This window comes from Neovison vison, chromosome 3 (assembly GCF_020171115.1).
Source record: "Neovison vison isolate M4711 chromosome 3, ASM_NN_V1, whole genome shotgun sequence".
In the NCBI taxonomy this organism is placed as follows: Eukaryota; Metazoa; Chordata; class Mammalia; order Carnivora; family Mustelidae; genus Neogale; species Neogale vison.
In genome coordinates, this window is record NC_058093.1 from 163,852,354 (window position 1) to 163,870,954 (window position 18,601).

At 39.9% G+C, this 18,601-nt stretch overlaps 1 protein-coding gene across 1 annotated transcript in view; it reads left to right on the forward strand.

Annotated features, from left to right (window-relative positions):
- B4GALT6 (beta-1,4-galactosyltransferase 6) overlaps positions 1–18,601 on the forward strand; it is a 67,284-nt gene that overhangs the window by 16,769 nt on the left and 31,914 nt on the right. Inside the window, exons 2-3 of the mRNA XM_044243219.1 lie at positions 6,178–6,294; positions 12,317–12,430. Coding sequence (XP_044099154.1) covers positions 6,178–6,294; positions 12,317–12,430 — 231 coding nt within the window. The remainder of the gene's footprint in view (positions 1–6,177; positions 6,295–12,316; positions 12,431–18,601) is intronic.

The window sequence follows — 18,601 nt, forward strand, 5'->3', positions numbered from 1 at the left end:
GAGAGCAAATTTTCTTACAACATGGTTTACTGAATATTTTAAGCCTACTGTTGAGACCTCCTGCTTAGAAAAAAAAGGTTTCTTATAAAATATTGCTGCTCGTTGACAATGTACCTTGTCAGTCAAGAGCTCTGATGGAAGTATGCATTGAGGTAAGTATTTTCTTGCCTGCTAACATAACATCAATTCTGGAGCTCATGGGTCAAGGAATCATTTTGACTCTCAAGTCTTATTTAAGAAATAAATTTCATAAAGCTTTACCTGTCATACACAGTGATTCTTCTGATGGATCTGGGCAAGGTAAATTGAAAACCTTCTGGAAAGGATTCCCCTTTTTAGATCCTAATAAGAACATTTATGATGGGAAGGGGTTCAAATATCAGCATTACCAAGAGTTTGGAAAAAGTTGTTTTCCTCCCTGATGGAGAACTTTGAGGGATTCAAGACTTCTTGGAGGCAGTCACTGGAGATGTGGTGGAAAGAGCAAAAGCACTAGAATGAGAAGTGGAGCCCGAAGACGGGACTGAACTCCTGCAGTCTCATGAGGATGAAGAGTTGCTTGAGATGCTTCTACTCCTGGTAAAGATGCTGTGAAGATTGTCCAAATGACAATAAGAGATTAGAATATGATATAAATTTAGTTGAGAAAGCAGTGGCAGGGTTGGAGAGGATTGACTCCAGTTTTGAAAGAAGTTCTAGTGTGGGTAAAATGCTATCAAACAGTGTTAGTGTGCTACTGAGAAATCACTGATGAAAGGAAGAATCATTTGATGTGGCAAACTTCATTATTATCTTATTTGAAGAAGTTGCCACAGCCGTGCCAACCTTCAGCAATCACCACCCTGATTGATCAGCAGCCATCAACACTGAAGCAGCTCTCCATCAGCGAAAAGGGTATTACTTGCTGAAAGCTCAGGTGATGATTAAGTTTTTTTTTGTTTTTTTGTTTTTTTTGCAATAAAGTATTTTTAAATTAAGGTGTGTGCATTGATTTTTAAGACATAATGCTATACTATAGTATAAACTTTTATATGCACTGGGAAATGAAAACATTTATTTGACTCAATTAATTGCAATGTTTGTTTTATTGTGGTGGTCTGCGGCAGAACTGCCATGTCTCTGAGGTATGCCTGTGCTCAGCTCAGAACATTCCCTCTCTGCTTCATCCCCCACTGATGCCCCTGTTGGTAGCCGTCAGGCAGTCTGGGGCTTGTCTTCCTTCCTCCCTTGTCTGGCCACATCAGGTCCTTGTAGTTGTGACCTGCTGTCCCTTGAACCTCCCCAGACCATAGTCTTCCTAACCCTTACACTTCTGGGACTTTCTCACTTATTGTTAACATGACTTCCTTTTTTTTTTTCTTTTTTTTTAATGATTTTATTTATTTATTTGACAGATCACAAGCAGGCAGAGAGGCAGGCAGAGAGAGGAAGGGAAACAGGCTCCCGGCTGAGCAGAGAGCCTGATGCAGGGCTTGATCCCAGGACCCTGAGATCACGACCTGGGCCGAAGGCAGAGGCTTTAACCCACTGAGCCACCCAGGCGCCCCTTCTTATCTTCACAATGACCTCGAGTCCTGCCCCTCTTTCCTCTTATTTTTTTTTCTCACCGTCCATCCACTTAGACCTTGACAAATTATTTTTCATTGCTGCCAAACTCTACTCAAGTTGGATTGTTGACTGCTGGATGTGCTGTGTGCCCGTGCACCCCATAACCTCTGCTCATGTGGTCCCCTCAGTGGAACTGTTCCTTTCCATCCTTCCTCCTATTCCCTTCAGTACCTTAAAGTTAAATTTACTCTTTCTTCCCTCTGCTTAGACCACAGTCATGCTCAGTTTTCTCCCGTCTAAAAAAAAACTTCCTTGACCTTGCTCTCACTTCTCTTTTCTTAAAATTGCTTTTACTTTGTCACTATCCTCTTTATTCTTTGCTACTTGCCTTTTGTTTCGATTGCTTTCCAGAAACTTCTTTTAAAGATTGACAGTGATCCCCTACCAACATTTTTAAGAGGCTGCATTGTATGGTGGAAAGGGGCTAAACCCCTGGAGCCAGCCTGCTGGGGTTTGAATTCTGGCTCCACCCCCAGCTCATAACTGTGCGGCCTTGAGCAAGTTAGATAACTCCATTGTTCAATTTCTTGATCTGCAAAATGGGAATAATATTAGTACCTACCATTATAGGGTTGCTTGTAAGGATTAATTAGGTTAGTATATGTAAAGCTCTTCTAAGGATGCTTGAAAAGGGTATGTACCAACCATTAGTGTTTTATTTTTTTTAAACTATTATTCTTTAGTCTTTTTTTTTTTTTAGCCTCTGTGGTATTTGATATGGTTGACCATTTCCTCTTCACTGTGTTCAAGCTCAGACTAATTCATCTGGGGCCTTTTATCTTTGTGACCCTCTTTGTGGTCTCTTTCCATGTGTCTGAACTGTACTTTCTTACCCCTTTTCTGGATAATTTTTCCTTACGGCGATTGACCACCATAGTTCCTACCCTTATAGGAATGTCACCCCCAATTTTTTTTTTTTCCCTTTCTTAGCTCCAGTTCTGCACTTACAATGTACCTAACCAACATAATTTCCCTCTTAAAATCAGCTCCTGGCTGGATTACTTTTTGTTAACAGACCTGTGGCAGTGTATCATAGTATGGGACCAGGGGGATGCTGTGTCTGAAGCCTCTGAAGCTCAGGAAAGCTTTCCAGATCAGTGCAGACTGGCACTTTCTCCTTGTCCGGAATACTGTTTTCAGTGAACAGAGCTGGATGTGGGAAGGGTTGGGGAGACACATTATTAGCAAGTGCATTCCTTAGTTTCCTTAAGCCAAGAATTACATCTCTTGCTTCACAAACCAAGGGTAGGATGTCTAGCTGTTGTAAACTTGATTTTTGAGTGTTTTTAATTTTTTTTTTAAGTTGTAGGTATTCCGCTACCCCCACCACCTCCCACAAAGCAGACCTAGGTAAATAGGTTAAATGTATGTCTCACAAAGCAGAGGCAAATAGCAAATTAACTAGAGTAGAGAACACGGCATGATTTTAATTAAGCAGTGGTAATTTTTTTTAGTGTATTTCTGAGTTCTCTAAATACCAAAGGGCAAAGCTGATAAAGATTTCCCTGTTTTCTGAAATGCAGTTTGTCTTACTTGGAATAGAAATTTTTGACAAAGATTTCCTCTAACTTTCTGGTTTACCAAGAAGATGTACCTAATAGTAATTAGTGGTCATATAGTTATTTGAGTGTGGATTAACAGCTTAAGGTGTCTGGAAACCCGACAGTTGGAACCACTCTCATGCTTGGTTAGTGTGCCTTGCAATACTTTGACACACCGCATTCTTCCTGTTAGCAATGACTATTTAAACAAAACACCTTCATTCCCTAATGGGTTTTGATCTTTAGGGATTAAACCCATGAGGACTATTAACCTAAGGACTGTAACTCAATTAGCTGTAAATGATTTAAAATAAACTAATAGATTCTCCACTTGGAGAACTTGGTATCTTGCCTTCCTTAATTTTTTCTCCATCCAATGAATAGTAAATGTATTCTTTTGTCACAGTTGTCATCAGTCTTCCCCCCCCCCCCCCCGCCCCTTGTATAAGTTTGTTACCTGATGTTTTGGAAGTTTTTAGGATAATTTACCTTGAGGATTCTTCTTTTCTATACCAGATCTTTTCTTTGCTGCTCAAGTCTGACTTGACTTCCTGATGTCAGACAATATTCTTTATATGAATAGGTGTGTTAGAGATTCAGTTTCCAGGGCACATGGATGGTCTCACCTATCGCATCCTGGCTTGGGCCAGTATTGTTTTGAGCCACTCAGTTCTGCTGCCGTATGGTAGGTCCTCTCTGTGGTTTGGTGCAGAACAGATGTTACAAGATATTAGATCACTGATAACAAATTTCATGTGTAACTTTAGGATTCAGTGATCCAAGGTGTTGTAAGTTAGAACTGGTTTTCTATTTGATGGTTTTCCTCTGCATCATTTCGGTTGAATTTTAGATCTTGGCTTTTGCTAGTGTTAGTTGGCTTTTATTGAATGTTTTTCTGCATTTTTGGTTGGCTCTTTTTTTTGTTTTCATTTTTCACTTTATCTCTTTTTTCTTTTAGAGTCTACTCAAGAGTAAAACTTCAATAAAAACTTGTATTTGTAACCTGAGGGGTGTAATAAATTCAAGCCTAAACAAGTTATATCTAATTATAGGATTGCTTTCTAGAGAGGATGTAGATACGCTCTTAAAAATGATTGAGGTAAACTTATGTGAAGTTGGATTTCTGTTGTTTTCTCTGTTATGGATTGAAGGTAAAAGGAGAAGTGTTATTGTACTCTGCTTCTCTAGTTTATTTATTGTCTTTTGTACTTTGAGCATGTTAAAATTTACATTAAAAATGGGAAAGGAGGGACATCTGGGTGGCTCAGTCATTATTAACCATCTGCCTTTAGCTCAGGTCATGATCCCAGGCTCCTGGGATCAAGCCCCACATCAGGCTCTTTCCTCAGCAGGAAGCCTGCTTCTCTCTCTCTCCCCCTGCTTATGTTCCTTCTCTCCTGGTGTCTCTCTCTGTCAAATAAATAAATAAAATCTTTAAAAAAAATGGGAAAGGAGGGGGTGCCTGAGAGACTCAGTCAGTTAAGGGGTTAAGCAGTTAAGCTTCTGCCTTCAGCTCAGGTTATGATCTTGGGGTCCTAGTGGTGGAGCCCCTCATCAGGCTTCCTGCCCAGCGAGGAGTCTCCTCCTCCCTCTCCCAACTCACACACATGTGTTCTTTCTCTCTCATATACTCTCTCTCAAATAAGGAAATAAAATCTTTAAAGGTGGTAGTAAACATCACATTTTGCTCATCTCTCTGTAGCAACTCAGGGAAGTAGAGCAGGGCCCAAAAAATGAATTGAATTTAACATTTTTTATTTTGGCATTCATTTTTTGAGAGCATCATTACAGTGTTCAGGGATGACTTATTTTAAAATTGGAAGAGTCATTAACTGAGACTTGCAGTTTTTTGGTTTTGCCATGAAAATGATCTTCCTCTTGATTGAATGGAGTGTATGATTTTTTTTGGCTGTATGCTTGGAGAATGGAGAGTAGAAAGGGCTTTAGAGAACATCTAAGGCAATACACCAACTGTATTAGGTGAGGAAACAAATTCAGTGAGTTGTCTAGAGTTGTGCATTGTGCTTGCAGAATCAGGACCGAGAAAGAAAGGATCTTTTGATTACCCCTGTGCTTCTCTGAGGAGTGCTGGCATCTCAGAAGGCAGAGATTTTTGTCATCTTTGTCAGTTGACCAGTTTCTCCCAAAGCAAGAAATTAGGGGCCTAGTTTTGAAGCACTTAACACAAAGAATTAAATGTACCAACTTGAAAATGCACATTGATTTTAATTTTGTCTGCTTTTACCATCCTGGTACATAAATTTTTGATTGAAAGAGAGTATAAAAGTTCTTAAGTAATTAACTCAGTAGAGAGAAATTACCAAAATAGGTATTGATTCTAGGTCATTCTGCCCCCTAACTCTCCTTCCCCAAACACAGTGAGAATTTAGGAGAATTTAGGAGATCCATTGCAAGAGTCATATTCATACTAGCTGTTACGGTGATTTATGATATATTTACTATTAGGTAAGGAATACTTGCTCTTGTGGAGTTTGGAGTTTGAGGAAGTTAATGTAGAATTAGAGAAAGTATACTATGATTGTATGTTTGTAATAAAATGCCTTTTTGAAATGTGTAAGTATATTTTATGGTAGAAAATCATTTATGGATAAAGGAATTCATTATGATATTCATTTAGTCTCATTCTATTGGATGGGATATCACTACTTGAATTTTTCATTTTTATTGTTTTAAAAACTGTTTTTTTAAGTTTGTTTCTTTTCTTTTTCTTTTTCTTTTTTTTTTTTTTTTTTAAGGAAATCTCTAATACCCAATGTGGGGTTCAAACTTACAACCCCAAGATCAAGAATTGCATGCTCTTCTGATTGGGCTCACCAGGCATCCCTGTTTTTATAAGTTTTTGATAATAGGAAATAGTCATTTTGTATTTCTGTGTTCCCTTTGGACATGCTAACTGAGTCAGTTTGGGTTTATTGGGCTGTTCCCCAGTCCGAATATTATTTTATTAAATTAGGAAAAAAAAAAAAGCTTACTGAGTCATGATGTTTCCTCTCTTTCCTTTTTATAGCCAACACATATCTCTTTATGGTACAAGCTCGAGGAATAATGTTGAGAGAAAATGTGAAAACAATAGGACATATGATCAGGCTGTACACAAATAAAAACACTACCCTCAATGGTACAGGTAAGATTGCTTGCTTCCTTCTTCATCATGCTTTGTTTCTGCTTCTTACCTTTGTAGTCGAAAGAAGTAAACCAGATCCCTCAAGCTGTAAGACTCCTGTTAAAGATGAAGGTATCTCCTACCACGTGTACTGGGAGATTCATTTGCTGCTTGGGCCAGACTGTCCATGTTTTAGGATCTATAAAGGTGTTCTCACAGAGGGGATGGGGATTTTGTACAAAGATACGGGACTTAATTCTTTTTTATTAAACTTAATTCTTGCAAACATAAAGTACAAAAAGCAGCGTGTGCTTTTTCAGTTCACCTTTTTCAGTTCACCGTAAATCAACCGAGAAAGAATAATTTATCTGTATTAGTCATTCCGCCATCTCTCTTTATGTCTATTCTAACTCCTAAAATGTTTTTCTAACTCTGTTTAGTAAATACTTGTGTTTTTAATTATAGAAGAATCTTAATAATTTTATGGCCTTTTTAGGGGGCTTAAGGAGAAATTATATAAAAGCGGAAATCCGTAGCTGCTATTTGCCTTTAAAAATACTATCTGGAAGTAGAATGTCCGTCAGAATCACATGAGGTTAAAACCAAGTAATGGGCCAATATTAGTGACTGAATGAAGGCAGAATTGATGCAAATACATTGAACTATCATGGAAGAATGCTTAGCCTCCCACAGGGCAGTGTTTCTGCAGTGACTTCTGAAGTGTTATTAGAAGCTACTTAAAAGTTTCAGTAACTGGTTATCACTTGTTGCATCCTTTATATTCTCATTTTAAACAGTTTAAATTCAAGATTTCATTCCTGTCAACAGTTCTCCATTGTGCCACCGTAAATGACAGATACACACACACACGCACACGCTCTGCCAACCATAGATTTCTTTCTTAAAATGTATGTTACAGTGGGTAATAGTTTTACCCTTCTAAAAATTCAAGACTGTATCAGATTGATTCTTAATTTCACACGTGCTTTTGCAAAATTCAGTCTAGTCATTTGTCGGCTTTGTTTTATGATGCCGCAAGTCAAAACACTCTTGTTTCTCCCTTTTAAGTCGAAGGAAGTTTCTTTTAGAAAGACCGTCATTGTACCTGATATTTTAATAGTATTGTAAAAATCTCATTAACTGGTCTTCTGCTTTAATTGGTCTTCTGAATAGTAGGTCAATGTTAGGAGCATTTTAAACATTATAAAAGATTCTTTAGGGCTTGTCCTGGTTGAATAAGCTGATTGTTAAGTGTTCATTAAAACTTTACTCAACTGGACAGAAGTACTCAGCATCCTCAGACTACTGTGTTCGTATAAGGGAGTGCTGAACATCGGTGCATAATCGAGTTCCTTTCCTGGGGCATGAATAAGTTTCATGTGGGAACACAGTTGAGCTTAATTAGGAGAATTGATTACTGGGTTAAGACAAACTCTTTCCCCTCAACCCCCCACCCCACAAGTGGAAGACAAGAAGAAGGGAAATCCTCTTTTCCCCTTACCAACTCAGTTTCAATACTGACCAAACAACCACTACCTACTTGGATTAGATTTGGCTTACTTTGATGAACCTTTGAAAATTTTTCTCATGGTTCATTTACTGGTAGTAAACTGTTCTGTCATTGTCTCAGCTAGGAATTGGGTTTGGCTGTAAGAGGGACCTGGCTGCAGTGGCTTAAGCCCATGAGACTCCACATTCTTATGTAAAAGAGACCCAGAAGTTGGATGTCTGGGGCTGTGGTGGAGAAATTCTCCACACACCTTCCATCTTCTGCTCTGTCATGGAGTTTTATAGTCTTCGAAGGTTGTTGTGGTGCTCCAGTCTTTCTATTTGTACTTGGGTTAGTAGGAAGAAGGAAAGGAAGAAGGAAGAAGAACAGAGGGACCCTTTTAAGGAGACTTTCCAGAAGTTTCACATGGTATTTCTGCTTCCGTCACATTGGCCAGAACTTGGTTGTAGGGACCGTAAATTACGATCTGGGCACACTGGTGCTTTGAATGAAATTGGGGTTCTGCTACTTAATGAGTAAGTCAAAATGGAGTTGAGGAGGCAACCATGAGACTCTGCTGTGTTCATGTATATTGAACAGTTCATGTTGTCAGTATTCTTACATCGATACTTGGAGACACACTAAGAACATCCTCCCTTTGTATGAGGATCTCTTTTGAGAGAGATGGAAGCATACATAGTTACTTATAATGAAGTTGTTTATTTCTGCACAAACCTTTATAGATATAATCTGCTAGTAAGGAGATAATGGCCAGTAAGATGTATTGAGAGCTCATTGAAGTCTGGGGGAGAATTGATTAATATATGCTAGCGCATTTAAAATTTAACACTTGATGGCAAATAGGTTACGATATTTCTAAGAATATTTGATTTCAAAAAGGGGTTTTTAACCTTGTACTTGACTTTCTGAAACACCAAATGTAAAAAAGTACTACATATAATATTTTTGCAAAGACATCACATACTCCCATCATCAAATGATGCTTTGCCTTGTAGCTATGGAGTTAGTCAAATTAAGGAAACAAGATGTAATCAGTGAATAATTACTGAAGCAGATGATAAGGGTCATGCAATGTTAGAGCTGGTAGATTTGTTAGAAATAGTCGAGTGCCCCTCCTGCTTGATGGCTGTGTGGTCTGAACCCTCAGACACTGCCGGGCTAACAGAGCAAGCCAGGGGTAAACAGACTAGAATTCTCACTGAGTTTCTGTCCCCGCTTTAAGCTGCCCTTTGCAGGAAGAACAAAGCCCTTGCGAATCCAGTTTGGTGCTCTTCTCCTTTTCCTGTAAGTGGTAAGTTCCAGTGAGAGCTGAGGAAGGGACCTGTCCAGCAGTTTTCATTCTGTGTCTCTCTTCTCTTTAGGTGTGGCTCTAGAAAAGGGAAAGAAGGCTTGGGCCCAGAACTCATTGTGTTTTTTTCACTCATCCATTCATTAGATGAAATAATGTCTACATTTTAAAGCAGTTGTGGTAGATCTGCCTCAAATGCATCTATCATGTGTAATGCTTCTGATTTTGAAAGCAGTGGTTATACTTGATGGACCCAAGCACTTTTGTGGGAATAATGATTTTGTGGGTTTATTACAGTATAGTCTCCAAAAGCTTAAATTATTGTTGGCTGAATGATCAGTTGTGAAGAGTTCACTTACAGTAAGTTTTTACCATGTTGTAGATACTTTGTTTGATACTGGAAATCAAAGGCAGTTTGATTTAAAAAAAAAATAAAAGTATTCAGACTAGTGGCAGGGGCTGTGTGGGTAGACTTATACATAATACATTGGGATGACATAAGCACCACTGGACACAGTACCCAAGGAGTGCAGAGACTTTTCTGTAAGTCTGCAATGAGTTGATCCTTATGATCATTTGTAATGATATAGCCAAGAATAACACATTTAGCTCCAAAACTTTGTATTTAAAGGAAATGAATATACTGCTATTCTTTGTGTCTTTGAGTTTTTTATTTTTAATCTAGTCCTTTAAAAACTGATCAAAGTGGGTTTTTTTTTGTTTTTTGTTTTTTTTTGTGGAAGACTCAGTCATTCTAGCACTAAAATAAAAAGTGAAACAGTCCCTCTAGGCCTTCTGCTGCCACCAGACTCCCCAGGGGGAGCTTCCGTTAACAGTTTGTTTTGCAGAAACATCTAAAGAGCTTACGATTTCTGTGAGTTGGATGCAGATTTATAGAATCATAGCATGTAGCTAAGAGAAGGGGCCCAAACATTAATCACGAGAAAGAATAAGTTGTGCAAAAGAAGAAAATACTCTCATTAACATTAACATTAAGAAATTAAATAAACATTGAGAAATACTTAAGAATTTTGAGAATGTTAATATTTATCCTCAGGATTATAAGAAAATCAATCTTTGGAACACATAAAGGCCAGGGACAACCTTAATTATCTTCTGGTTTTGGCTCCCACAAATGCATAGACTATAGTGGCTGCCTAGTGTAGTAGGAGTCCCCATAAATGCAGAAAAATTTTTTGAATATAACTTGAAATTTGATCTGTATCTAGATATATTTTTTAAAAGCATCTTGAATCAGAACTTCAATGGACTTCAACTTATTTTATGTTCAGTATCTTTAAATGTTTCAGATGTATATGTGGGACACATGGAGTATGGATTACTAGAGGGGTCTCTGCTCTTGGTGTGTCCCTGGGCTTACAAAACAATTGCTATGCACTGAATGCCCCTCCCGTTTGGCTTGGAGCATTTTCCTGTGAAGTGCTTTCCAGGGCTGCTCTGGAGAGAGCTCCTGGGGGGATTCTGTCACTGGGGCTTTCCCACTTTCCCCGCTTCCTGGAATCGGCCTTAGCGGTTGTACATGGTTCAGCCCTACTTATCATCTTGGGGTTTCCTGTCAATAAGTACACTTATCTTAAAACCTCCCCCAAGCCCTGCCAAATCACAACTGGGATTTCCATGTGGTGCTTTGGAATTGGACCTTCTTCTTCAGCTTCTGTCCCCTCATTCTTACTGGAAGCCCTTACCCTCCACTTAGGAGGCTCTACAGGGTTCCTTTCAGCAGACGTGCCTGTGCTTGGAAGGGCCATCCTGGAGCCCAGGCTGCACCCCGTCAAGTCCATTTTGTTGATGGGTGGATAACTGTGGTAGGCAAAAGGTATGCAGGGTGGTGTTTAGTGTTCTTTGACTCTTCTCATACACTTCATATTCAATTGCCAGGATTCTACCATTTTTCCCTAGGGAGAGGGTTTAGCTTTTATAGGTTAGTAAGGTGTGTGATTTTTACCTTTCGCCTTTTGCTTGCTGGTCACTGGCATACAGGCCTCTCTTTCAAGTCGTATGCCCGTTCTCCTCTTTCTTACCTCTCTGCGTGCAGAGCAGTTCAGATAGGAATAACTCTGTCATCAGAGCACATTCCTGGAGATTGAAAGGACCTCTTTGTATTTTCCTCAAGTGTCTGCTAGAGCTTCATTTCTTTTGGGTACATGGTTTATGATCCAGGAGACAGATACTCGTTGAATCAGCTGTTTCCATGTCTTGTCTCTTACCACCTGTTGGTCTTGTCCTCTTAGACTGGCTTCCTCTGACATAGAGAAACCTGCCAGTTCATGGTTCTCAGACTTGCATCTCAGAACCTTGTTCCAGAAAGGGCCAAAACACAATCTCTTTGGCTCCAAGTTCAAAATTTCTAAGATTCTGAATGTCCTGGGTTAAGTCCTATGCACGGCTCTGAACCAGTCACTCAGAGCTCCAGCTGTTGGATAGGGATTGTTGTAAGCAGTTTGTGCATTTCTCTTATTGAAATCTGGAAACGGCTACATGCGGTAGGTAGAGAAGAGAAATTACATTGTCTGGCCCTGTACCACAAAGCTCGTGCATGTCGGAGCAAGGATTTGAACTCCTCATTTGACTGTGGCGCTCTAACCGGTGCCCTCCATGCTGTCGAACTTGTAGTAGCGAGCGATAATGGACCTAATGTAATGCATAGCCCAGGGCTCCCCAGGCATGGCAGCCTACGAGTTGGGAACTTAAAGATTTACAATGGACTGCGTTACAGAAGTAAGTTGAGTGGGTCAGTCTCAGTCTCAGTTTCTTAAGTGTGGGGTGGTGAGAAAACATGACTCCCACCCCTCAGCCTGGTGCTTACTGGAAGCATTGTGCTGTGGCTCTGTGGTCTCCAGGATACCCTTGGCCATCGATGCTGGTGGGGATCCCCTGGTGTACTTTTCCAGTCTCTTTTGATCTTGCTCAGCTCGGGAGGGATGGGAGCAGGTGAGCCTGCTCGGTATGTGTGTACAGATGAGGCCAGGCTGCTCTCTAACCTTGTCCCCGAGCCCCCTGGGAAATCATGCTGAGAGGTCCTTTCTAGTAGCAGTGAAGGGTGAATGGGAGAGTAGCCACCGCAGCCGTGTTTGCTTTTCCTTTGTTCTTTATAGATAACTGCTTTTAAGTACTTCCATGGGTTGCATGGTGCAAGTCTTCTTGCAGTGATAGTGACGTATTTCATGCTAGGAGCAAAGAAAAAGGCAGTTTTTCGGTTGTAACTTTTTTCCTCTCTCTCCAAGATTATCCTGAAGGCAATAATTCAAGTGATTATCTTGTTCAAACAACAACATATCTTCCGGAAAACTTCACATATTCACCATATCTACCCTGCCCAGAAAAACTGCCTTATATGCGTAAGTGTCATCTAATTTTGACTTAACTGTTTGCTTGTGTTATAATAAAATAATAAAAACCACATAGTTTGAGCACCCCACGCTCAGATCATCACTGTGGGTGCTAATGTTCATGTTATATAGCGTATTACGTGATTTTTCTTTTTTTGATGAAGTTTCTTTTTGGAAGGGGAGGGGGATTGAAAAACTGTAGAAAAAGCTCATCCTTTACCCACAAGTAACCTCTATCATGAGTTTGATTTGTATTCTTACAGGTTATTAAAAAAATTTTTTTTACATAAATAGATGGTTAGATAGAAAGTTGTAATGTTGCAAAGGTTTTAAAAATTTGTATAAGTGGTCTTAAAGTTATGTAAATTCTGTAATTTGCTTACTTTTTTAAAGAACTGTCCATGTTGATACATACAGATCTATTTATTTTCCGTAGCTACTGTATAGTACATCTTTGAATAAATGTACCACATTTCAGTTACCTTTTTCTCTGCTGATGGAAATTTAGGTTATTTCCGCTCTTTTGCTGTGACAAAGTAGTAGCATAGGGTGCAGCGTAGTACAGAGTTCTCTGCACGTGGTGTGCATGTGTTTGGGGGTTCAGACCTAGAACTGCAGTTGCTCTATAGGCTGGCTTGAATTTGTACCAAAGCAGCTGGACCAGTTTATATCCCCAGCAGCAGAGAATGAGTGTACCATGTTGATATGAATGGACTTTAACATTTTTGCTAATCTGAGGAAAATATTTTTTCTCATATGGTAGATAAGAACTGGTATCTCACTGTTTGAATTTTCACTTTTCTTATTATTAGTAGGTTCAAGTAACTTTTTTAAAACAGATTTGTTTATTTGAGAGAGAGGGAGAGTGAGTAAGTAGAGCACAAGCAGGGGGAGGGGCAAAGGCAGAGGGAAAGAATCTCCAGCAGATTCCCCACTGAGCACGGAGCCGAGGTGCACAGGGGTTCAGAGTCATGATCCTGAGATCATAACCTGAGCTGAAATCAAGAGTCAGACACTTAAGAGAGTGAGCCACCCAGGCACCCCTCTAACTTTCATTGTGTTTATGAGTGGTTTTACATTTTCTCTCTTGTGACTCAGTCGTGTGCTTTATCAATTCCATATTGATTAATTAGGTTTTCATATTAATCGATGTAAGTTCTTTACGTATATTCCAACAGTGACCTATTATCTGCTGTATGTGGTGTAACAGCTTTTCAAAATCCTGGCTTGTCTTTCCATTTTGTTTATGGGAACTTTTATAGAAGTTTAAATTTATAATGTTTCTAAGTGTATCAGTGATTTTTTTAAAGTTGCTGCTTTTTGGTCTTAAGAAAGTTTTCCTTATTACTTGAAGGCCATACAAATACTCTTATTTCCTTCTAACAGTTTTACCATTTTGCATTTCGCTTTCTTTCTTTTAAAGATTTTTTTTATTTATTTGAGAGAGAAAGAGCTAGAGAGAGAGTAAGCACAAGTGGGGGGCACAGGGAAAGGGAAAAGCAGACTCAGTGCTGAGCAGGGAGTCTGATGCATGACTCAATCCTAGGACCCTGGGATCATGATCTGAACAGAAGGCAGCTGCTTAACTGACTGAGCCACCGAGGTGCCCCCAATTTTAAGCATACTCTTTATATATAAGCCTGTGTGTTGATTTTTATATAACTAAAATTTAAATGAACATCTTTGTGAGTTGCTTGTTTACCCTTGGGTTCTAAAGTGGTATCTGAATGTGTTTTTTATGTCTTTACATGAGTATTCTTTTTTTTTTTTTTTTTTTGAGATTTTATTTATTTACTTGACAGAGATCACAAGTAGGCAGAGAGGCAGGCAGAGAGAGAGTGGGGGGGGGGGAAGCAGGCTCCCTGCCATGCGGAGAGCCCGATGCAGGGTTTGATCCCAGGACCCCAGGACCATGACCTGAACCAAACCCACTGAGCCACCCAGGCGCCTCCTCATGAGTATTCTTTATTGAGGAAATTAACCTTCGCCTGTCATAGTTGTAGGATTTTTTTCAGTTTATTGTTGGTAAATTGTTGATATTATATATCTGTAATAAGAAAGAGTCACCTTTCAATATCATCTAAGGCCATGGTTCTCAAATTTTGGAGTACATCAGAATCAGCTGGATAGTCTTTTAAACTATAGATTGTTGTGTTCCACTGTCAGAATTTCAGACTTTGTAGATCTCAAGGAGGGTCTGAGAATTTTCATGTCTAACAAGTTCCTAGATGCTAGTCATCCTTGGGCCATACTTTAGACCCACTAATCTAGACTAGATCCTGGCTCTACTGAGCCTGGGGAACTTTTATCATTCTTGGTCCCACCCCATAAGTGATTTTATTAACCTGACAGGGAGCATGGGTATTTAAAAAAAAAAAATTCTCAGTGGCTTCTAATCTTGCTTTCTCTTTGCTGTCTTATAGTAGAAGAGGAAGCTGTGATTTTTGTGGCTGTGTATTTGTCATTTGTTATTGTAGCCTTGGTTTTCTAAAAATGAATGTTTTTGTCTGTGCAGTGCTGAAACCACTAAGTAATGTTCTGTTGAAATATTGATTACAATAATTTCATTTTCATAATTTGCATATTCAAGGATTTATAGTTTTAGGAAATCTTTCTGTTCTTGATGTAGTTGCCATTTTCTTAATTACTGCTTTATGGGTACTAATTAAACTCTGTTTAAAAGCATCTGCCTGCCAGGCCTTCCTACTAGCCCTGTCCTCCTCTGGGCCCATAACGCATAATTGCTCCTGTCCTAGTGCTTGAGATTGTGTCAAGGCTGCTGGGCACTGCCTTTTCTCCACAGGTGCTGGTCTACTCTTCACTGCTTCCGCCAGTCTTGTGTTCATCACAGAAGAGGGTCACGCTCTTTTGGCTGCCAGCTTTTCACAGAAGGCCTCCTCGTGGGCTGCTGGCTTTGGGTCCGGCACCAACCCCATGTCCAAGTAGAAAATAGGCCACATACCAGAAACTACTTAGAAAGGGGCTGTGGGAATAGCCAATGTAATGAGACTTTTTCCACGAGGGCCTTCATGGGCCATGCAGTGGAACCCCTTCACTTAATCATGTGACCTCTGCAGAGTGCAGCCTCGCTTTACCTGTCTGGAAAATATGGAACTATAATATCAATTTCACAGTGTTGCAAGGATACAAAGAGGTGCAGTGCTTGAAGCTTGATTGACATTAGTTTGATATTCCCTTTCTTTCTCACAGCTTTGCGGGAGCCAGAATTTGTAATGACCAAGGGAATGAGAAACCTAGGAGAAATGGGTAGAGTTAAGCGATTCTATACTTAGCTGTGCATCCCTAATTTACTTTTAATTAACAGGATTATTTCCCATCCATAATAGAGAACAGCATACTAAAATACCTAAGTGTAAAATCTTATTAAAATGTGGTACAAAATAATTGAATACAATACCTACCTAAATAATAGTTAAAGGAAGTCTGTGTAGGAAGAAGATCTCCTTTGAAGAAACCTGTCCATGTATGAAACATACTTAATTCTCCTGTATTCACCAAAAGCGAAGTGAGGGCTTAAAATTGGTATTTGATTATCTGGCTAGAATTTTTTTTTTTTTTTTAATTTTTCTCTAGTGTAACAATGGGACTAGAGCACTGGATTGCCATAAAGATAAAGTTGGAACTTTTCCAATTGGAATTCAGATAAAATCAATTTCACAGATTTCAGCAATATTTTACCTTCAATCAGTTACACTCTAAAATCTATTTTAATGTGTGTTATTTATACAATATGAATGACTTCTTTGTCAGTATTAGTATTTATAGATTCTCCAGAGGGCTTAATCCACTTTCAGCTTTTTAAAATTTATGTGAGACTTCCATGCTAACAAAGTAAAGTAGAAATTTCACTTTATCTAGAGGTTAAAAATAGTAAGTGCTTAATGTGAATGTTTTGATTTTTCTGAGTAAAGGAGAGCTAGAAAATGTCTTGTATACTTTGCAGTGTGAAGGTAGACTTATCTGGAGTTTTCCTGTCCTTTAATCCTTAATTCAAATAGAATACATTTGTAGCAACTTTCATGTATTTTGTCCTTACTGTTTGTAGAATAGTTCCCTTTAGGGTTTAAACCTGATAATTGCAGTAGTTTTGAGATGCAATAATTTTTGAGATGAATTTAAATAACTCAATTGAAAATCAGCAAAGAAGGAGAAGGTAAACAAATACACCTAAAAGAAGCTAAAAGATTGCTTAGGGTGACAAACCATCATGCATGTGTTTTTGTAAAAAGGGAGATGGGAGCCGTTTTAGAGTAAAACACATGTAGTGTTCCTGGGCTGTTCACAGGGACAGGCAGAGGAGAAACAAAGCTGAATATGATCCCGTGTCCAACCAGCTAGAGGAGGTAACGTGCTCAGAGAAAGGCAGTGTGCTCATTGCTATGAATGGTTTATTGTGTGATGGAAGGATTCAGTGGTTCATTCTAGAAGGAGGGAGATATCAGTGAGAGGGGATGTTGTAATTGGGTCTTGCAAGATTGTTCAGTAGGCAGCTGAGGTAACAGGATCAGAGCACCAAGGGTTCTGTGTTTTAAAAACAGAGGGTGGTCTGCTGTGACCAGGGTAGGTGTGTGGTGGGGCGTGTGGGAAGTGAGGCTGGACAGGGAGGTGAGGGGCCTGAGGGCCGTGTGGGTTCCATGAATCCCTGGGCATCCATGAGATAGGCCTCAGATGGAGCAGAGCCCCTGAGCCTGTATGCCAAGGTTTGAGTTAATGCCCTCTGTGCATATCTGGAGGGTGAGCGTGCACAGTTTTCAAAGGATTGGGGCAAAAAAGGATAAAACACAAACAAACAAAAACCATTGCTTTAAGCAGATGAATAATATGACTAAGATGGTATTCAGAAAGATTATTCTGATGAGAAGTTGAAAAATGGATGAGAACGGGGAAACACTAGAATCTGAAAGCTTTCTGAGGGGGCCAAGAGGAATGATAAGAGCATGGGCTGAAACCGTGGCATCGGAGAGAGGATGGGGCACCAGAGACAACTCCGGGGCACCACTGGCCAGATGTAGTGACCAACTAGGGGATCAGGGTTCATGAGCAGTTTCTGACCTGGCGACTGTTCACGGAAACAAGTAATACAGGATAAACAACACGTTTGACATTTCTGAGGAAGTTAGTGTTGGGCCCGTTCTGTTTAAGGTTCGGAAGAGTTGATCTGGGGTCTGAATTTCATCAGAGAGATAGATCCAGGTTGGAAATAGAGGAAGTGAGACTGATGCTAAGAGTGGGTCTCTGGAGAACACCAGCACTTGTGGGGGTAAGGGGGCATCTACAGATGAAGGGAAACAGTTGGTCACAGAGCAGTGTCCCAGAGGCTGATGAGAAGAGAGTTTCAAGGAGAGAGTGTTCTGTCTTGTGACACACCTCAGAGCAGGTGCAAGGAAGACCTGTGAGGAGCCATAGAATTGAGCAAGACAAAGTGGGGACCCCTGCCAGCGCAGCGTCAGTAGAGGGGTCGGGTAAGAGACAACATATACTGTCCGGAGAAGTGATGCAGAGGTGTGTAAAAACCAGTCAGTTTAAAAAAAAAAAAAAGTTTGGTGAGAAAGGGAAAGAGAAGAAGGTAAGTTATCAGGAGAGGGTGGGGGCAAGGGAAGAACTCTTGGGGAAGATGTGGACATGAACGAGTTTTAGGCATTACAGAAAGACAGGAGATGGGGAGTAGAAGGGAGCAGAAGGGAGGTATCCACAGAGCCAGATTCTGGAGAAATGTATAGGAAACAGAAATATGCTCAGGTCCAGGAATTAGCCTTGGAAAGTAGGACCACTTCTCCCCTGAGGCAAGAGGACAGGTTATTTGGAGATGAGGTGGAGAAAGTTAAGGGGGTTCATGCCAGTTGCTTCTGTGTTCCTAATAAAGTGGGAGGCCACATATATCTAAGAGGTTGATCTAGGACTGAGCAGTGTGAAAGGGAAAAGTAAATATTTAAAAAGTTGTTGTAGGGAATGAAAAGTGGAGCCAGCTAACCACAAGTTAAAGGTGACTAACAGGTTAGCCAAAAGAGCCCCTCACCTTCCCTGAGGGGTCAAAAGGCACAAATATTGTGACGCTTATTTTTGTTGGAAGCTTACTATGTTCAAGGCAGTGTATTAGGTACTATCACTAAGGATGAGATTAGTGTGCTTATGTGATTCATTTTAGTGGTATTTATTGGG